A 22,225-nucleotide genomic window follows, 5' to 3' on the forward strand; every position below is an offset into this window, starting at 1 on the left:
GGAGTGGCAAGAGTGTCTATCCTAAAGACTAAGGTCTGGGGGATCCAGATTCAAATCCCCACTCTGCCATAGGTGCTTGCTAGGTGACCTTGGGCAATCATATACTATCAGCCTAACATGTCACAAGATGGTTGTGAGGATAAAATGGAGAAGGGAAGAATGATGTAAGCTCCTTTGGGTCTCCATTAGGAATAGGGTTGCCAGGCCCCCTCGATGTCCCAGTGGGAGATTGGACCTGGCTCTTACCTGAGGGGTGTGTGTGTGCGTGCGCGCAGAGTGCACGTGCATGCGCTGGGACGTCACCACACAGCCCGTTTTGGTGTGGATCGGGCCCATTTTAGGCCCCTGTGGAGCGCGGGAGCATTCCTGCGCTCTGCAGGGGCCCACAACGGGCCCAATCCATGCCAAAACGGGGCCCGATCCGTGCCAAACTGGGCGCGGATCGGGCCCATTTTGGTGTGGATTGGGCCCGTTGTGGGCCCCTGTGGAGCGCGGGAGCATTCCTGCGCTCCGCAGGGGCCCACAACGGGCCCAATCTGCACCAAAATGGGCCCGATCCGCGCCCATTTTGGCACAGATCGGGTCCGTTGTGGGCCCCTGCAGAGCACAGGAATGCTCCCGCGCTCCACAGGGGCCCCGATCCAGGCCAAAACAGGCCTGATCCTGGTGGCTGCTGTGCGCAGGGGCGCGCAGCACCGCAGGGGGGCACACATGGAAGGCGTGCACCCCCCCCCCGCTGGCCAGGTAGGTAGGGGCAGGGGAGGGAGGGTGGGGGCGGGGGATCCCCCACCCCCACAGGGGTCCTAGCAGCCCTAATTAGGAAGCAGAACAGGCTAAAATTAAGTAAATAAATTAATGTGGTCAGCAAAGCAAAAGAAAACTATGTTGGATGATATTACACAAGAAACAGAGTTACAATAATTTATTTCAGACTACCAAAACAGCGTGAAGTGGTGTGAAGTGAATGTACCCTGGAAGGTAGATTAGGATCAGATTAAATGATCCTAGAGCTTCTATTAATAGGTACTTCCTTTTGTATATACATGTAAGGAGAGCCCATGTCAAAGATATTTATATAAATTCTGTACCAAGAACTACACTTTTAAAGTAATAAACAAATCTAAAATGGCTTAAGGATAGACAGGAAGGTCTAATTTGTAATGTCTAGTTGCTAGAATTTGTTTATGACTTACTACCTGACCTACCCTGATATTAAGAAGAGCTTGCTGGATCAGACCAATGATCCATCTAGTACAGCATACTATTTCATGCAGCAACCAACCAGTTGCTCTGGAGGGCCAAACGAACAGGGCAAAGAGGCCAAGGCTCCCATTTTACATGGGATCATCCCCAGTTCCAAAACACAACCCTCTGGATTTTTGGACAGAAACTTACTTTAGGATTGGATTAACCAATCTTGATTTATAAATATACAAACATATAAATGTATAATTTTATGTACAGAGATTTGACATGGCCTGCATTGTTCCGCATAACAGGAGAGAAAATGTGTGTCCTGGATTTTAGGACACTGTTATGATCATATTATCTGAAAACAAAAGAACTTATTTGTGCTAGAAGAGACATTTTTCCTGTCCCCATATTCAGAAATTGACACTTGCAGTCATTTTGAACGACAATAATATGTGCACTTCATTCCTATTTTTAATCTCCATGAAATACATGTTAAAAGATTAACATGATGAAACTATGAGTATGTCCCAACAAATGTGGTCTTATTAAAGGCCACATAGCTAACAAACATTTAAATATAATTATTTGGTCACCTATCCTGTGTTCTAGTATAACCATTCATTTATTTGCTGTAAAACATGAGTGCAGGAAAAAAACTCACTGCCTTATAAATGAGATAAAATACAAGAAGCTCCTATGTAAGTGGGTAAGTTTCACAGATGTCTACCTAACTCTTTTTCCACCTGGGGAAAAAAAATTGCTTATATTTTACTTTAGTGTATAAAAGAATGATTTTCTTGACTTATTTCAACGGGGTAGGTATAACTTTCAATAAATTCCAGATCTAACCATACAAAAAGACTTGATGAAAATAATACATATCACCTTTGAGCTAGTTTTTATTACTATTGAAAATACAAGAGCAGTAACTGCTCACTGTTGGCATACAACCCTGGCCACATTACTTTTAACATACAGGTCCAATAAAATTCATTTATAATTACCACGCGTTAAAATAAGTGCATGCTTGAAGATACAAAACCTGCATCAATTATGTTTGTCAAAGCAACTGCAGTCTGACAGCTACAGGGGTTTGGAGAACTTGCTATGAAATGCGTTTGTGTCCTCTACGTATTTCAATTTTAGAGAAAAGGAGATGACAAAATAAAGAATCAGATAACATATTCTCTCCAGAATAGATGTTTTCACACTGAAGTTTGATACAAGTCTGTTTTTTGCTTTGGGAGTCCTTGTTTTTCAAAAAAGAAGAAAACCTGAGAAGACACCCTTAAATCCTTGCAAATTATAGGAAGTTCCATAAATGTAAAATTACTGGTATAGTTTATACCTTGTCTTCTCCCTTTACACACATACATGCACACACACTTATACATCCTCCAATAAACAAACATGGATAAAACTGCTTTAATAACCTCTTGAAATCAGATAATATTCTGACAATTCAGTTTCAGTGACAAAGAGAGCCTGGGCAGAAGCCAAGAGGCCCAGGTGCATTGTGTCATGCCAGTATTTAATGTAGTCTAATATCAGATAGATGCTAGAGAGAGAAAATACTCAGAATAAAGTACAGATAATAGCATGGACAACCACTCATTGCAAAATTACTTTTGCTCATCATGCTGTGCGCTTTGTATTAAATTTTTCTGTCAAGTGGCAGGAATCACAGGGAGAAGTGTCTTGAAAACCCCTTCTTGTAACCCTGGATAAGTATCTCTAATATTAGGCTTTCATATGATAATGGCAAATGATGCCCCTCTTTGAAAAATTTCTGACTGGTAATGAAAGTCCTAATCAGATTGTTGTTGTTGAGAAGCAGGAGGTGGGGGAATGATGCCTTTGCTGCCTCCTCCTCTCCTCTTTAGTGAATTTAGAAAATTTGACAATATGGGTAAAGTCTTTGGGAATATATCTTACATGAATTTCTAACAAAGCCCTTTTGTTGTTTTATAAAACTGAAAGGTGGTGGTTTAATAAAAGCTGGCCATCCTGAGGCACTTTCATTAAAGGCTCTCTCTAGACAACACCACAATGTTTGTATTATCCCTCTATACTCCCCAGAGAATACAAGCATTACCTTTTCAGCAGGAGTCGATATTGTATGTGAAGGCATGAGAGGAGATGATTAGATTTTGCCTTTTGGTGCACAAAAGTAACTGCTTGGAACAATACTCTGGTTAGGATTAAAATTCAATGATTTTGTGTGTGTGTGTGTGCGTGCACCAACTATTTGAATGCTAAATTGTTTCTGTGATGGGGGGAAATGACACTATGGAGGATTTATTTTAATGAAGATTTTAATCTCATGAATCTATTATTTTCCTCTGTTGTATCCATTTGCAATACCTGGTCTCAAAAATAGTGATAGTCAATAGGTGATTAGAGAATTATGACAGGTCTGTATGTGAGTAACAAGAAGATTAAGTAAAGACTGAAAACAATGATGAAGTGTTCAGTGTGCTGTGTTAAATGAGCATAGCAAGACAAGCCACTGTCTCTTACAGCAATAGCGTTCGCTTATTAAAATAGTGCATATCTAAAGACATTTACCATCTGTGTAGACTTCTCTGCGCAGATGTCCTTGCTGGTGCTTTTGCTTTTTGGCAGGTCGAACCTTCTGTATCACAGCAGCACTCATATTGCTGTCAGTAGATACAGGGCTCGTGGGTCTAGGGCAGTGTGAGGCATGATAATGTCTACGGCCTGGAAAGAAAGAGAGAAAACATATGTAAGCATGTTCTTATTTTCCCTGAAACATCAGTCCTCCTCAATTTGTAAAAAGAAATATTATTATTCTGGCTCAGTGTTAAAAACCTGTAAAATTAAAAGACAATAATTCAGAACTTATCCAGAGTAAGACAGCACAGGGTCGTGATGGAATTGCACAGGGTTGTTAAAAAGCAACAACAACTACCCCATATTCTTACCTGAATTGCATGCGTATCAACAAAGGGAGAAAAGAAGTAGCAAACATTGAGAGACTACTTAACAATGACATAGTCAAATTCCCTCAAACATAATGGATATTAGTAAATAAAGTTCTTTTGCGGTTAGCAGAAAATGGTTTGATTGTGAGTCAGAGGTACATGTGAAATATAGCAAACAGAAACAGGGCTGCCTTTAAATCAAAGTGACAGTCTCTCCTAATGTTCCTTCTGCATCATGTCTAGCAGACCACCTTCATCTAACTTTCTGGCTGCTAAGGTCTGTTGAATCTTAACATCTCCTTTTGACTGTGTTCCTTGTAAGCTATCTACTGTGCATATTCCTGGCTGGTCATCTGTGTGCCTAAAACTGAGATCCCTCTACCTTTTCATCATCCTCTCGTACTTCAATATACAGCATTAAGGGCTCACTACAAGGAAGAGAGAAGCCATAGTTCAGTGGCTGAGCACAGGCTTTGCATTATTAATATTCCAGGTTCAGTTCCTGGCCTTTCTAGTTAAAGTGTCTTAGATAGAAAGTCCGGAGAAAAGACCCCAGAGAGTTTCCACCGATCAGGTTAGGTAGCACTGGGCTAGATGGGCCATCAGTATGACTTGTTATAAAGATGCTTCATTCTCATAATGAAGCTGATTTTGCTGATACACTTTCTATCAAGTCCCAGAATTTCTGAATGCCCTTGCCACTACTAGTTGTTAAAGAGTTGTTAAAGATTACTTAATTATAATATAGTTTAAAAATTGTAAATATAATAGTTGGCATTTAATTTGTACCAAAAAATGTATGCTTCCTTCTACTGAGAGGTATCAAAAGAATGAAGGGATTGATAGTGCAGAAGTATATTTTTTAGTGTGGTTGGAATTATTTATTATTTTCCTATCCCAGGGTCTGATTAAATCTTATATATTAATAACAAAGAGGCTCCAATCTATGAATACTTAAATCCAGAGAATGGAGCCATGAAAAGTCAAGACAGATCTTTCTACATGCCTGATTTGCAGAAAAAAATGGTATCTAAAAAAAATACATTGGAGGTTAAAAAAACTCAAAATAATAAAAGGGGAACCTGTAGTTTTAACAACATGCCCTACGTTTAGTCAGAATTCCAGGCTTGGTTTCTGTCAGTAAAAGACAGGGAGAGGGAGCAAAATCCTTTCTAGGGCAGTTTTGGCCTTTGAGGGATGACTCATTGGGGCCAGGTCCAGAAGCAACCACTGGCGACTTGATACTACATGACTTTCAAGACTCACCCAAGCCTGACTGCTTGCTACTGTTCAAGAGTGCTTGCCACTGTTCCTCCCTCTGCCCAAAGCCAGTGAAGTATAGTGGTTAGAGTTTCAGAGAAGGATCTGGAAGATCCAGGTTTGAATCACCACTCTGCTGTGGAAGCTTACTGGGTGATTTAGATCCAGTCACACACGCTCAGTCTAACCTACGTCTCAGGGTTGTTGTGAGGATAATATGGAGGAAAAGTGATATAAACTGTTTTGGGTCCCCATTGTGGAGAAATGCAGTTTATAAATGAAGTTTATTAAGAAATGTAGGTGAAGATTGGGGGCGGGGGGGGGGAGTTAAAAGCTAATTTGTTTAGTGGGTTTGAAGAGAAGTAGGGAAAGGTGAGCATATGGAGGCTGCCAGGACTGCCCTCCCTACAAGTGTAGTTACTGGAATATTAACTGTGCCCCCCCCTTTTGTTTACCTTATGACTGAGGAAATTGGAAGGGGGCCGCCATCCGAGATGTTGTTCCATATGTATTTTATGGGTTTTGGATTTTAAATGTATTTATATGTTTTAATGTGTCCTGGGCATTTTATTGTACCCCACCCTGAGCCTGTTTGCAGGGAGGGTGGGCTAAAAATGGAATGAATGAATGAATGAATGAATGATAAGGAGGGACAAAGGAAATAGTGTGGGGAAGGGGATACAGGGAAAAGTTAAGTACCATGTACAAGTCCTTGTCAGTTCCGTACCATGCAACTGGCTATAGGGGAGAGGCTGCTAGGGGGCAGGGAATGTGAAGATGGGGCAGACAAAGGTGGTTGAGAATGAGAGATGAAAGCAGGAAAAAGGGAGAGGCTATGATGGGCAAGGAAGGGAAAGAGAACATGGAGGGGAGGAGAAAAGGAGATGCCCCCTGCAAGTCCTTGGGAGTCCTCCCACTTGTGAGATGCTAAATGCTTACCAGACTCAGTGAATTGGCAAGCAAACAGGCCTGGATGAATCATGCAAGCCATGTTATCAAGTTGCCAGGTGGTTGTTCACCCTTCAAAGAACAAAGACACCCTGGAAATACCCTGTCCCCTCCTCTTGGCTTTTCCTGATAGAAACCAACGCTTGAAGGCTTGCAATGAACACATGAAGCTCCCTTATACTGAATCAGACAATTAGTCTATCAAAGTCAGTACTGCCTACTCAGACTAGCAGTAGCAGCAGCTGTCTAGGGTCTCAGGCCAGAGGTCTTTCACATCACTTGCTACCTGATCCTTTCCACTGGATATGCCAGAGACTGAACCTGGGACCTTCTCTATACCAAGCAGATGCTCTTGCCAGTGAGCCACAGGGTCTCTCTAATATTGTTGTGGTTGCCTGACAATGGCCACTGAGGGCTTTCATTTCTTAAAGCTACAGGTGCTACTTCTATCATTTTGGAAGGTTTACCCCCCCCTCCCCCTTAGTATATATTTTTTAAAGATTTCAGATTTTTCTGCAAACATGGGACTTTTCTAAGTTTTCTAGAAAGAGCTGTCTTGTCTCTGGATCTCTGGATTTAAGTATCCACAAATGGGACGATGTTGAAAATTACATATATTGATATGAATAGTTCTTCAGAAGAATGCCCAAGATATACTGAGGGAAAGAGAATACACTGATATGTCTTATAGGAAGAGACAATGAAACATGCAGTAGTAGAAAATGTGGTGTAATGGTAGCAAATGAACCCAATGGTTAGGAATACAATTTTTCCATGATATCTGTATAATGCTGTCAAACTATACAGTCCCCCTCTAGTACTAAACAGAAGCAATTGGCAGATTCTTTTACAGAATAGATCTGTTACAACACTCTTATTTTCAAATTAAGTTAGTTGAGAAAACATTAGCATTGCAGTGTTATCATCAGAAGAATGTATGAAGGATTTTAAGCATGTGGACACCTTTGGAATTCTGACACATGGTGGTGAGGGCAACTACAAAATGGCTGCTGCAGGAGGTTGAGCCAACCACAAAATGGCTGCTGTAACAGGTGGAGCCAACTTCCAAATGCTAGGGAGTGCAGTCATGCCTACCTCTAGTAGTAACTCTTCAACATTTCATGTAGAAGCTCTGTTTAACAGGATACCTTTTAAAACAAACATAGTGTCTAAAAATGTTTTCTTTCATACACACAGCTTTCCTTGAGTCATGCAATGAAGATGCTTGCGCTGTGGTGGCAGCAGCTGCTGATGCAACTATTTACAAATCTGCCCAGTCAATCAGAAAGCCCTGCTGGGCAAAAGCGTCACCTAGCTTTTCCCATTTTCTAAGAACACTTGGTGAGTGCCTGTCATGGTGGCCCATGCCATACTTTGGGGGTTGCGGGGGGTGTTCATTGTCGGGCTGCAGGCCTGATCTCCTGTGCCCTACTTTAAGAGTGCTATTGAGTGCTACATGTCAGAGAAGCTGTGAGAAGGAATGTTATCAGTGGGAATACTATCAATTACCAGGGAGAAACAGCTAGTTACCAGGGAGATGCAGCCAGTTGGCCAAAGAAGACCGGGAGGCCTACTTCATCTCCGTTCTGGTTCGATCAGCTACTAAGAACTTGCTGATGGTCCCTGGCCCCAGGGAGGTCTGCCTGGCCTCTACCAGAGCCAGGGCCTTCTCAGTTCTGGCTCCAACCTGGTGGAACTCTCTGTCTGAGGAAACTAGGGCCCGGCAGGATTTGTTATCTTTCTGCCGGGCCTGCAAGACAGAGATGTTCCACCAGGCATTTGGTGGGGGCTAGGCTGTCCTCACGCCGGCCATAGCACTGAAGAGCTTCCACCACCCATGCAGGACAATGCTGTATTTTAATATTTTATACCCGCCAATTTTAATTGTTTGATATGTTTTAATGTTTTTATAATGTTTTTATTGTTTTAAGCTGCTGTTAAACCGCCCTGAGCCCATCTGACAGGAAGGGCGGTCTAGAAATGCGATTAAATAAATAAATAAATAAATAAATAAATAAATAAATAAATAAATAAATAAATAAATAAAATAAGTAAAGCCTAGAAATAGCTAGAGGCGTTTCACAAAGGGTGAAGGAGAAGCAGTTAACAATGAACCTGGCCTACTGGCATAGGTACAGATAGATAAATTAAATAGTTGTGGATAAATGTAGCTGTAATGTCTTCTACTACCACATCATTATAGAAGAAATGGTGCATTGAGAAAGATTAAAAGAACAAAAAGAAGTAAATAAAGATAATACCACAATAATCTTTCAAGGGTATGCGTATTTGTATTTTGACTTTTGTTATTTCCAATTCTTTGGTAACATTAAAAAGAGGAGCAATTTTTTGTCAGTATTTCTTTTTTATTCTCATCCATATAACAGTATTTAATTATTTATTATTTCCAATTTTTGTGTATTTTGGTGTGTGTGTGTGTGTGTGTGTGTGTGTGTGTGTGTGTGTGTATGGCTATCGCTTTGCTTGAGCTTCTGCAGACATAGATACTAAAAAAAGTACTAAAAGTTTCTATGTGAGCTAAAGTAAAACCTTTTTTAAAAAAACATAAAGCTTCTTCAAGTATATGCAACTGCAATTATACATGATTTTTTTTTTAGTCCAGGGATTCAAACAAGAATAACTTTTAACCATTGTCAGGAAGTTTTATGGCTGATGGTATATCTGATAGAAATCTATGATCAAATGTATGAATGTGAAAGAACTCACCTCCTACAGCATCCTGCATTTGACGCCTTGCTACTTTAAGACCAGCATATTCTGCTGCTGCTGCAACAGCCTGTGCAAAATCTGCATCTGTAAAAAAAGATCCATCAGATGAGCTAACACTAGACCGTCCACTAGATATGTTATCATCTTCCGAGGCTGATCCCCAGCCGTTAATCATAGAACCCGTCACAGAGCTCTCCAGATCTCCTACACTTGAGGCAGGTGTCTGCTCAAGGCCACGAAAAAGAAGTCTTCTATTTTGCATCTTGGCAACTTCTAGGTCTGCTTCATCCTCTTCCTCCTCTGGTGCATCTGTATCCATGTCTGATACAAGAGGTCCTGAAATATAACCGTAGGTATGTGGTGGAGAGATAGGCCTGGGAGGAGGAGGAGGACTCACAGGTTGACGCCTGCACACAAATAAATATTTACATATTTTAATGTATTATATTGTTAGCAAAATATTCATAAATTTCTTACATTTTATAATTCGTTGAAATGAGAATGTTTTCCTTGTATGTAGATTATTATACAAAGTTGAAAAGTGATTAATCTTAACAATGAAAATGTAATTGTTCTTTTCCTCTGATCAGTTTTTAAATTAGTACAGAATAAGTGAGGGAACTGCAATGACTTGTGGGAAGGGGGAATCTCCTTTTCCTGAAAGTCCCCATAGCCAAGAAGCCTTTTCCTGCTTCCTTCTCTTGTTCCCAGTTACTCATCAAACTACCTTATCTACCACCATCTTCAGCTTTCCTTCCTTCCCTTCCTGTGGCAGTCTCTACCTGGGAAATCTATGGACCAGTTGTGTGGCGCCAGTCACTGGGTTCAGTTATGCAGGGGAACATACAAGGACATGCAAGAGGCACCTAACTTTCCCCTTTATCAGCCTCCCTACAATATCTCTTCATTCTCTTGTGGTGGCAACCCGTCACCCTGCTTCCTTCCCACCTACATAGCTTTTATTCCCACCCCCCACCTTCAGGTGTATTATTCATTTATTTATTTCATTTATACTCCACCTTTCTCAACAGTGGGGGCACAAAGCAGCTTGCATCATTCTCCTCTTCTTCATTTTATCCTTATAACAAACTTGTGAGGTCGGTTGGGCTGGGAGTGTATAAGTAGCCAAGTTCACCAGTGAGATTCCACAGTGGACTTGTGATTTGAACCTGGGTCTCCCAGATCCTAATCTGAAACGCTAACTAGTACACCACATTGGAGTTCTTGGGGTGACTGCTGTTGATTAGTAGCAAACAGCCAGGCCTGGGTGAGTCATGTAAGTCATGTGGAAGGGTTGCCTTGTGGCTACTGCCTACTTGTAGGCCTGGCCCTAATAAGTCCTCCCTCAAAGGCTAAAACAGCCCTGGAAAGATCCCTGTCCCCTTCCCCTGGCTTTTACTGATAGTAACCAAGGCTTGAAGACTAGTAATACTGTTATTGTTGCCTAGCAACCTTTACAAAAGCTACTTTTTCTAGTTTGTAAAAAGTGCTCTCTTGTCTGCCCATATTTCCCATTTCTGGATTTAAGTATCCACTGACTTGGCCATGTTGTGAATTAGGTATATTGATATACTACTCAGCAATTAAACATTTTCAGAATCAAACTTGGCTCTCATTTTTGTAACCTCATAAAAACTAACAGTAATTGGAAGCAGCCTTCAAACTTACCACCACTGTTCTAAAAAGATGAATATATATGAGAATAACCAAATAGTTATTGGCACTGATTTATCCAACAGTTACAAAGAGATATCTTCACACATTTGAATTGGATATGAAAGTTTATAAACTTATATTTCAGAGCCAATTTTTTAAAAACTTGAACTCATGTATTTGAGTTCATTACAGCTGTGTTTTAGTTTTGCATCTCCTTATCAAAAGTTCAGCTGACTTGGATTACTTATATTTTAATTGTAAGAATTGCCCAGAAAATAAGAGGCCTATTTGATCCACACCGAAAGGCCTGATATATCTGGGATTATAAGAAAGGTGCAATGGAAATAGTCGTCACCTGTTGTTTACTTCCATCATTTGAAAATGGAAGCATGTTGCCCAAAAGTAACACAAATCCATCTATAGATATCACAGCAAAAAGCAATCAAAAGATGCCTTCTTCATTGGTTTTTTTAAAAAGACAGAATCAAAGCTAGGAGCCATTACCGCTTCTCCTGACAATAAAATTCCATAATGATATGTTGCAAGAAGTACATCCTGTTTGTTCAGAATTGCATGCCAAACAATTTGTCAGATGGCCTCAAGGTCTAGTGTTGGAGTAAGAGAGTGAAAGAACATTTATCTCAACCCAATTCATTAGATTTAAAACTTTTGGTATGATATTTCCTAAAAAAAAGAAAAACAAACCATCCCCCACCCCTCTTGGATGTTTTAAGATTTTCTTTACAGGGAATATGCTGCAATCTTCTGGCCATTTTTACTTTTATTTGCTGAAGTTTTTCATCTCTCTGATTTTTAAAATGAGGTGACCAGAGCAGTCTACAATTCTCTAATAGTCCATATCATAAAATTTAAGAGCACAATAGCAACAGAAATAATTTCTGGTTTTCTTTTTAAACCAGTACTAATGTTGTATACTTGTTGTAATGGAACCATACATCGGAACCATAAAGACTTGTAGAAATGAAGTCTAATTCTTCCCTCATTTAGGGGTGAAAGTATGTAGGATGTAATTTTAGCCCTAAGACATAGCCCCAGCCACCAAATTGGTCCCTTTTCTTATCCCACCTACCCATTTGTTCTTGATCCATACCCTCTTATACATTTATTCTCCTCCATCATCCCTACACTGATCAGTATCTTTTTGTTTAACTTTTTCATGGGGCATCTAGGGTTACCAAGCATCAGGCCTGGTGTGATGTCTGTGCAAACAGAAATTTCACTGACTATTTTGAGAGGTTTTAAACCACCACTTTATTTTTCTTTAACTGTTAAGATTTTTGTTCAAACCTGGAAGTTGCCCCAGGTTTGCAGAAACATCTACTGTAGTTCTGGGTGGCACCACTGTGCACAGTTTTGGATTCAACAGTAGGGTCATCCACAGGAAAGAGATACATTAGGGAAAATGTCATAACATCGCCATTTTATATTCTGACGATTAAATCTAATCTTCAGGAGCACTCTGTAGAGGTGAAACTTCAGGGTTTCCTTCAAGGCATATCATTAAATGTGCTTTATTAGACATTCATATATGTACATCCAAAAAAACCCTTCTTTTTGCTGCAACAGACAAACACACCATTGGAATGTGTGATTTGTGCTGGTATCATAACTAGAGATTGGCACGATCCGCATTATGATAAAAAAAACCGCACGATAATGGTGATCGCACGATCGTGACCCGGCGGATCGTGATCGTCCACGGCCAACGATCCAGCGATCAGGAGGGGCCTGGATTGGGGCGTCCGGGCTCGGATCGGGGATCCAGACACTCAGGCGCCAGCAATCTATTCCCCTGGCAACGGAACCAGGGGAATGCCTGAGCTCTGTTTGCCCTCCTTCTGTCGCCCTGGAAACCCGAATGGATCCCAGCTTTCCTTGATCAGCAGGGCTTCCTTCCAACCACAGAGCAGCAAAGCAGTCACAAGTCGGGAGAAGACACCCAGGGGAGGGAGGGGGAAGGGGGTGTTCTGTAGCCATGGGCTCTCCAATCTCATCCCTGCAAACCATGATAGGTAGCTCTGACGGCCAAACACAGACGGCCAAACACAAACACAGATGCCGCTGGCATCACCCACCATTCCTGTATTGCTGGGAACAGCGGGGAGCCCCTCTGCTTTTGCCTCCACGATCCACGGATCGGGAACGGGAGATGCTCAGTGCGGGTCATTAATTTGGGATCGTCGCCGGAGCCAATCCACGATCAGCTGGATCGTTAATTTTTTTTTGATCGTGCCCATCTCTAATCATAACAGAATCTCCAATAAAAGGGAGTTCTCAGGATGACTGAATAACTAACCTCCGATCTGGTGGGTGTTGCAAGTGGCTTATTTCTTCTGGGCAATCCTGCAACATAGGCTGGAGTTCTTCTTGTGGGGAGGGAGTTAGTGTGGCAGTAGATTGATGGCTGTAGGACACTGCTGCTGGAGAGGAAGCTGCTCCTCGAAGTGGTGGTGTGGGACCTCGTTCATCTTCCTCCTCCTCCTCCAACTCATCCTCCTGTAGATACATTCTTGCTGGTGGTACTGGGCATGGGATTTCCTGGTCATAGCTAAGAATTAATTTTTAAAAATGAGATGTAGAATCTAGGACACAGGTAAATTCTGGTCAAATGACTGAAGATTCATTTCCAAACATGATATCTCAAAGTCTTTTGTAAAGTTAATTAAGTGAATTTGGCCCATTGCGGTCAGCAAAGCACAAGTCATTATTTCATCTTACCTTTCATTCACTGAAATACTATAATCTTCACTATTACTATGGGGAGGAGGATGTACAGGGGGAGGAGGAAGTAGGTCTGCCCAATTCATGCCAGCCTGCTTTGAAGCCTTGGGGGTTCGAGCACCCTTCTTGTGCCCTTGACTCCCTATGAAGAAATATATTTATATAATTAAGCTTACTTTCTAGAAGAAATTGTGCAATCCAGGAGCTATATTCTAAAAAAATGTAAACTTGTAACAATCTGATTATACAATGAAGACTCTATTCTTCGTGTGGCTGGTTAACTGAAATACTGGCCCAGTTCAGACATAATGCAAAACTATGGTTTAATTAAACTAACCATAGTTAATTAGTTGTACAAGTGCAGGTCAATACATTGATTACGGATAGAATACAAAAATAGGGCATGAAATTGGTTTAATAACCAGAATTACTTTAATGTCTGAATGTAGACATTTGGGCTGAATAATGCCCGATTTCCTGCCAATGTTCCATGCTTGTCCCTGCTACAGAGATGCCTGGCAAAAGCAGCTCAAAAGTTAAAATACTCCTTTTTTACTGCCTTACATGCTCCATCCTTACATGCAGTAATCAAAAGAACCATCTCTTGTTTCACCATTCAGGGTTGCATCAGGGCAGCTCTGGGAGTAGGGTCACCCAACAAAAAAACCTGTCTTGTCATGTCAGAGTACAAGGAGCCAGTATGGTGTAGTGGTTAACAGTAGCGGGACTCTAATCTGGAAAACTGAGTTTGATTCCCCACTCCTCTGCCTGAAGCCAGCTAGGTGACCTTGGCTCAGTCACAGCTCTTCCAGAGCTCTCTCAGCCCCACCCATCTCACAGGGGATAATAATGGTATTCTTTGTAAACCGCCCTGAGTTGTACTGAAGGGCAGTATATAAATCAAATGCTATTATTGTTATTATTTCTCAACCTGTGCTACCACCAACAGGATTTGGGAGGTCACTCCTCATTACTCATTGTATTGCTGCTGCCTAGCTGGGCTTCAGTGAAGGCAGCTGGGGTGCATCCCACCTGACATAGTAGGGATAAAATAGGAAGAGGTGCTTGGGACCAAATGCCCTACAGCTGCTGCTCTATACATATCACTTGTGTCACTTCAAGAAGAGTGCAAGGCTGGAATCTCCAGTGGTCACTGCAGTGGCACAGGCATAGTTTTGGGAGTGACATGCCTCTTTCACATTATCATTCACACCAACAGTAGTGTCTGAGAAATGCATTAACCTTCAGAACTGTCCACTATATATTCATTCACTTAAGTTGCTCCTCAGTGGAGTTTAGGTTGCCAACTCCCATAAGGGAGATTCAGAATATTTATGGGCAGAGGCTAGGTATGTGAAATTTGAGTAGGAGCGGGAGCTCAGCAGGAATGTGATGCCATAGAGTAAGCCCTATGAAGCTGCCATTTTTTTCCAAGGGAACTGATGTTAATACAGACTACTGAGATCAATTGTAATTCCAGGAGAACTTCCCGCTCTACCTCAAAGGTGGAAACTCAAACAGGGACTCAGGTAGCTTACATCATTCTCCCCATCTCCAGTTTATCCTCCCGACAACCATATGAAGTAGGCAAGGCTGAGACTGGCTGTCATGGATGCACACATCCATGCCATTTATGTATTCTCTGATATCATGTACTAATCTCATGCCATGCATCATATCTTATGCCATGCTCATGTTGTGCTTTGTCATGCCAGTGTTGGCCTGCTTAAAACCGAAAGTGCCTTGCTTGCTAACGCTGATTCCACAGAACAAGTTATCTCTGAAAATATGCTTCACTGACCTTGCAGCTGCAACCAGAAATGTAACCATTTCACAGGAGAGAGACTTTGATCTATTTGTAATCTTCTGCCTTTTGTTGTCTAGACTAAGTTATTGCGTTCTCATGTAACTTCTTTGGTTTTCGCGCCTAAATGCAGACTGCTCCAAGGGAGGGGGGAATAGTGCTCCTTATATCAATAGTGCTTTGGCCTGTATAATCATTCCTGCCAACTTTCCCATTTATGGATGTACCCATGAACTTAATGGATCTCTAAATAAAAGTCTTTCAACCAATACACTGGAGTGCTTGCTGTGAGGGGCTTGGTGATCTATCTGCCATGGGCTGCTGTCCCTAGAACTGACACTGGCCCAAAGTCACCCAGTGATTAGAGGCTTGCAATGCAAGTTCCCATAGCAGAGAAGTAAAAGGAGTTTAAAAATAGTTGGCTCAAATTGGGGGTGCTGATGGTGTTCTGTTGGACTCTTGGAAGTTGTGTGAATGCGAGTGAATGGTTTAATTTAATTATGTCTCCTGATTTGGAATGTGGAAAAGAAGTATGGATTTATGGCTCTACCGTAAGTCTGACCGACAGAACTATGGTCAAAATTCACCTCAGTGGGAGAGCTGCAATACAAGCTAGGATAGGAACCTCATGCTTTTAAAAAGAAAACAAGAATGCTCTGAAATCATTTGTCAAGACAAACTGGCATTATCTGGTCATCTGTAAACGGAACTCTGATTTCATAGTTAAAATAAACTATTGTTTTGTCTTACATTCAAAGTGAGACACTGAATACTTTAGATAATTGAAAAACTAGAACAGATTTTGACTTCTGTTGAAGTTCGTAACATTGGCAATATATTGGCAATAATTATTTTCTCCCCCCACCCCCAAGAAATTTCTCAATATTTTGCTAAAGGGTATTTTTACAAAGAAATAAACATAATACTTGTAACTTGCATTAATAAATGGACAAAATATATTAAATCCATGAATGAACTTTACAAGCAATATAATTAAACTTCATACATATATTAATCGCATTACAAATTATCATCTAAAACAAATGAGCTGTAGATATTCTACCAAGTATCTCTCTGTTACTTAAATGCTGTAGCCTAATACACAATATGCTATAGTGATGATCTACTAAAGTTCCACTGTTGCATTAAGTCAATGAATATACCTAATTTGTACTTGTCCACTGAAATGTTTCAGGCACAATGAAATCACTAAATTTATTCCAAATAGCATGTGCAGTTGAAAATAATTACTGGAAGAACTAAAGTAACCCACAAGGAAAGCAGCAGAAGAAAGTATAGCATAAATGTTTTCAGCCACTGTTCCTGGAAAACTATGGTTTACATTAGAATGATATAAGCTTTAGCCATTTGAGCTGTTTTGAGAAAAAAAAATACTCAGGCACTGTTGCATTTTGAATAGAAATTTGACACACGTTATAATCAAAATTAGCACTTGAGAGGTATGCTGTTAATTTGAATATTTCTGGGAATATTAAACTTTTTTTATTTTCAAGAACAGTGAAGTTTGAATATTGGAATATTTTTGCATATTGCCAAAGAACCCTAATATTTGCTCTTTATGGGGTATGCTGCAAGAAAAAACTTCTTATAATTTTTCACCCCAAATTCAGGGGAGGCACCTATACCATTTATTCCTTATTAATTCCTAGAGAGTACCAGTTCAGGATTTGAAATCATGTTGCAGGGTTTTTCAGGTTCCAGAATTCCAGGTCTATTATTTTCAGTGAGGAAACCAATCTGAGCATCTGGTACAACTATTTTTAAAGATAATGGCTAAACATGGGCACGATCCGCATTACGATAAAAAAAACCCCACGATAATGGCGATCGTGCGATCGGGACCCAGCGGATCATGCTCGGCCACGGCCAACGATCCAGCGGTCGGGAGGGGGGCTGGATCAGGGCGATCGTGCTCGGATCGGGAAGCCAGACAGTCAGGCGCCAGCAATCTATTCCCCTGGCAATGGAGCCAGGGGAATGCCTGAGCTGTGTTTGCCCTCCTTCTGTCGCCCTGGAAACCCGAATGGAAGCCCAGCTTTCCTTGATCAGCAGGGCTTCCTTCCAACCACAGAGCCGCAAAGCAGTCACCAGCTGGGAGAACACACCCAAGGGAGGGAGGGGGAAGGGGGTGTTCTGTAGCCATGGGCACTCCGATCTCATCTGTGCAAACCATGATAGGCAGCTCTGACGGCCAAACACAGATGGCCAAACACAAACACAGATGCCTCCAGCATCAGCCACAGTTCCTGTATCGCTGGGAACAGCGGGGCGCTCCTCCACTTTTGCCTCCACGATCCCCGATCTAGAACGGGAGATGATCGGTGTGGATCATTAATTCGGGATTGTCGCCGGCGCCGATCCATGATCAGCTTGATCGGTATTTTTTTTTGGATCGTGCCCACCTCTAATAATGGCACCATATTTATCCAGAACATGTCCCTTTCCAAGCGGAATGAACAAAGGGAGTTGATTTTACAGTAGTTGCCCCTCTTTTATATGAGGGGGAAATGGTGGTGGCCTGGTAGGAGAGCACCCGTTGCTGACATTTTTTTAAAAATCCTGTCTGCATTCAGTTTTGTTACATAATCTTATAGTGACTGACTGACAATTTTGCTTTTACCTTTCCACTTAAAACTCTGCATGCCATTCACAAAGTAAGGATCATTTGGCCATCGTTATACTGGTGGAGTGTTACTGATACGTATACATGTAATATGAGAATAAGGTGCCTGTGAAGAAGTGATCTCACGAAACGGGTTGGAATAACATATGCTGGCAAATCCCGTAGGCGTGGCTGATGTGGCTTCAGACATCGCCTTTCCATCTGCTACTTCACAGCCTCATATCTTCATATTGGAGTTACACTGCATTACCTATGATTATTGACATTTTTGTCACCACCATCTTGATGGAATTTCATAGAGTGCCTGTGAGCACCTATAGATTGCACTAAGTGCCTGTGAGCACCTTCATATTGTTGTGTTGGTGAGTGCCTGCGTGTACTCCATTTGGTACTTTGAATGGACTACTTTGGATAGAATTGATATATGTTAATATGTGATTCAGTTTCGTTTTCCCGGCCATGTCGGACGCTCCTCTCCACAGGTCCGGGAGGAAGCGCCCAAGCAGCCTGACCAGGTGGTTGGCCCGCGAGGGTTAACCCCCAGGACTCCCAGTGAGGGGGTCAGGGTCTGGAGCGCTGCGGAAAGAGCCCCCTGAAGTCGATGCAGGGGGTAAATTGCCCGTTTGCTCCTACGGAGGCCGGCAGACTTGCGCAGCACATCGCATGCTGCCGGGCCATGGAGAACAGCAACAAGCAGATTTAAGGTGAAAACCTGGAAGTAAGCGAATCCCTTCTGTTATTCTAAGTGTATGCGAAGGATTGGTGGGAGTTGAAGCTAAGAAGGTTCGGATATCTTCCCCTTCATTGAGTTTTGGAACTTAGTTGGCGGACTCCCCCCCCCCCCTAAGATGGCGACGAAAAAGCAGAGCCCTGCTCTGGGCAAATCTGTTTCGGCTGCTTTGCAGGGGAAAGGAGAGTCTCTTGAAGAGGTGGTTAAGCGGTCGGTTGTTGAAGCTATGAAGCACTTTGTTGATAAGCTAAATGAAATCGGTCAAAGGGTTGGTTCAGTTGAAAACGAGGTGAAAACCATTAAAGACGTAGTGTCTGGGGCAGAGCAGTCTGCTCGGGAAAACACAGTACTCATGAAAGCAACAAACAAAGAAGTAAAGCTTTTGGAGAATCAACTGATAGGGTTACAAGTGGATCGTGCTCAGATGGTATTGCATCTTCAGAATGTGAAGGAGGAGGAGAGTGAAAAATTAAAGGATTTGGTGTCGGAACTTTTGGCGTCATTCGCAAAGGCAACTAAAGAAGAGTTAAAAAGCAATAATCTGGAAGTCTGCCGGATATCTTCAAAATATGCAGTGAAGCGTCAGCTGCCTCGCGAGATTATTATTGACTTTTCATCTAAGAAGACTCGGGAAACCATCTTATATAATTCGTACAATGTGGACTTGGACTTTCTGGGTAACAAGGTTAAGATATTGAAGGACGTTCCATTTTTAGCTCGGAAAAGAAGATTCAAATATAAATGGTTTGCAGCTCTTCTGAGGAAGCGTGAAATAAAATACAAATGGTTATTTCCGGAAGGCATCTGGTTCAGTTATAAAGACCAAGCCTACAAGATAACATCGGAAGCACAGCTGAGGGACTTTGTGTTTAATCATCAAGAGTTGCAGCAAGGAGAAGATTTAGGATCTGAAGGGGAGAATGGGGAGGAGGGAGTGAGCGCAGCTACTGTAGCTGTTCAGAGAGAGCTGTGACCGAGACGCCGGGGGGGGGGGGGGAGAAGACCTGATCCTGACTGTAGTTCGTACTTTATAAGATCTACCAATCTAATAGCATATTAGAAAGTTTAACTTTAAATAATTGTATTATGAAGGGAATGCAATACTTGTAGATGTAGTGTGTGTTTTTTATATGTTTCCCCCCTGTTCCCTTTTTCCCTTCTTTGTAGTTTTTGTGGCTAGTAATTAAAAATAAAAATGTATATATATAAAAAAAGATATATGTTAATATGTATCTTGTCTCTTTAAGACAGTGTAATTTTTCGTATATGCATATGATGCCTTTGCCCAGTCAAGCAATCTTTGAAAATAGATAACAATTTTCAAAAAAATAGAGTATGTGTGATTGTATGTGATTAATCAACGATCCAATTATTATGAGACATGTATTCATACTGAGCATCCATTGTACTCCAGTGATGATTGGCTAGCTGCTCTCTGCTGATCCCCTGCAAGAACTTGATTAGAAAGAGAAATGTCATGCCAGGAATCGAAGATTTGGATTCACTTACCGTGAAGCTTCCTTTCTCGGTGGTCCAGGAGTGGGGCAGTCCTTACTTTTGGGATATAGCTCCTCCTCTCCGAAGGCACGGTCAGTCCGCTGATTTTGATCCTGGAGGGGAGGGGCTTGTCCCTGGAATCACCAGTCTGTTCCCAAGCCCTGACTCCCCGTCACGATACCAGAAGGGAAAATAATAACTCTCCTAAATTTTTATTTTATTTTTATAGAAAGATCCCTCCCTTGAATCCACTGGGAGGAAGACTATCGTCCTAACTCTTCATCCAATCCTAGAAGCCGCCCCGCAAGAAACTCGGGTGGGCAGGACTGCCCCACTCCTGGACCACCGAGAAAGGAAGCTTCACGGTAAGTGAATACAAATCTTCCATTCTCCGGTGGTCCTAGGAGTGGGGCAGTCCTTACTTTTGGGACATACAAGAGCAGTGTACCCCAGGGTGGGTAGTCTGGCTTCCAGGCCTAGAGGGTGTGTATTAGTACCCTCCTGCTAAAGGTTGTCTCTGGGGAAGACAACTTATCTATCCTATATTTCTTGATGAGAGAATATACTGATTTCTATGTGACCACCTTATTGATAGTTTCTAACGACTAAAGGATTTATAGGCTGCCTGTGTCGCTGTTTCCCTTAGAGAGTGCGCCCTGACATCTATGGGCATCTCCAGACCACTGTCTTGACATGCCAGAATTATGTATTCTCTGCTTTACCTACTTAGCCAAGAAAAGGACACTCTGGGTCCCAAGAAGGGCCTCCTGCAAACACACAACTAGCGTCCCAGACTTCTGAAACACTGTTTAGTCCTGCCCAAGTGGAATCTCACATCTCTACATATATCAAGGTAGTGAGATTTATTTATTTTCTTCCTGTGCTTTGGATTAGATTAGAAGGAGGTAAGTACTATCTCTCCTGTCTTATGAAAACATGAAGTTCACCTTTGGAAGAAAGTTGTTTTTGTTCATAATTTGCTCTACCTTCTTGGAGGAAAGGGGATGGCTCTCTTACTGCTAGTGCCTGCCATTCTGACACTTGTCTAGCTGATTTTATTCTCATCTGAAAGATGGTTTTAAAGGTCAGTTCCTTTAGGGGACATGAGGTCATAGGCTCAAGGCATATAATGCTCTCAATACCAGATTAAGATTTCACGAGGGAAAAAACCAGCGAATCCTTGGAAGATTCTACGAGGTCCCCTTTTAGAATCCACTGCCATGAAGGTGATATATAAGGGAACGTCCCTTCCTAGAACCCCTAACTGGTCACAACCTGTTGTCTAAGGGTGTTGGTATTAAGACTTTTCTTCAACCCCTCTTGAAGAAAGGATAGTAACTCCCTAATTAGCCCCAAAAGATTACATGACTCTATCCATGCACTCTTCTGGGAACTTGGCAGGAATTTTTATAAACTTTGTGGAACTCTTTCTGGAGGCTAGCATGGTACCAATCATGCCTTCTGTTTAGTACAACCCTATGAGCTGCTTGTGTTCAACCTCCACACTGTGAGGCTTGTCAGAGCTGGTCAAGGGTGTCATATTGATCCCTGCATCAATGGCCCTCCTGCAGTGGAGGTGCCAGGGATCCATGCTTGAAAGATTCTTCAGGTTTTGAGACCATGTCTTTCTGGACCTGAAGGCTGCTATTAGCATCACTTCTGCACTTTACTGTGTGATCTTCTGAACAGCTCTGTGAAATAGCTGTACTGTGGAAGACATACAGGACATGTGAAGGCAGTTTGCTACTCACATCGTCTATCCCTATGGTTTGAGGGTTTCTTCTCCTTGCGCCTTGTTGAAAACTGTGGTAGACCAGTTGGGGAATCTCTCTGGATAGCATCCATTCTGCTTGGTTCATCACTCTCAGTCGGCCTCAGAGTTGTCCTCTGTATAAACATATAGTGACCTATGGGAAGATTCTGAGATTCCACCATACCGTGTCTGATGGCTCCTAGTTCCAAAGGGTTTACCCTGTTGATCATTTGTCCTTCAGCCAGATGCCCTATGCCATTCTTCCTTGGGTGTAGGATCCCCATCCCCAAAGACATGACCATGGTCATCACTGTTCTCTCTG

At 42.0% G+C, this 22,225-nt stretch overlaps 1 protein-coding gene across 1 annotated transcript in view; it reads right to left on the reverse strand.

The window, feature by feature from the left end:
- Nucleotides 1-22,225, reverse strand: part of ROBO1 (roundabout guidance receptor 1) — a 533,171-nt gene that overhangs the window by 59,856 nt on the left and 451,090 nt on the right. Inside the window, exons 23-26 of the mRNA XM_054973392.1 lie at nucleotides 13,473-13,617; nucleotides 13,051-13,302; nucleotides 9,075-9,484; nucleotides 3,763-3,915 (exon numbers count right to left, since the gene is read on the reverse strand). Coding sequence (XP_054829367.1) covers nucleotides 3,763-3,915; nucleotides 9,075-9,484; nucleotides 13,051-13,302; nucleotides 13,473-13,617 — 960 coding nt within the window. The remainder of the gene's footprint in view (nucleotides 1-3,762; nucleotides 3,916-9,074; nucleotides 9,485-13,050; nucleotides 13,303-13,472; nucleotides 13,618-22,225) is intronic.

This window comes from Eublepharis macularius, chromosome 3, assembly GCF_028583425.1.
Source record: "Eublepharis macularius isolate TG4126 chromosome 3, MPM_Emac_v1.0, whole genome shotgun sequence".
NCBI lineage: Eukaryota > Metazoa > Chordata > Lepidosauria > Squamata > Eublepharidae > Eublepharis > Eublepharis macularius.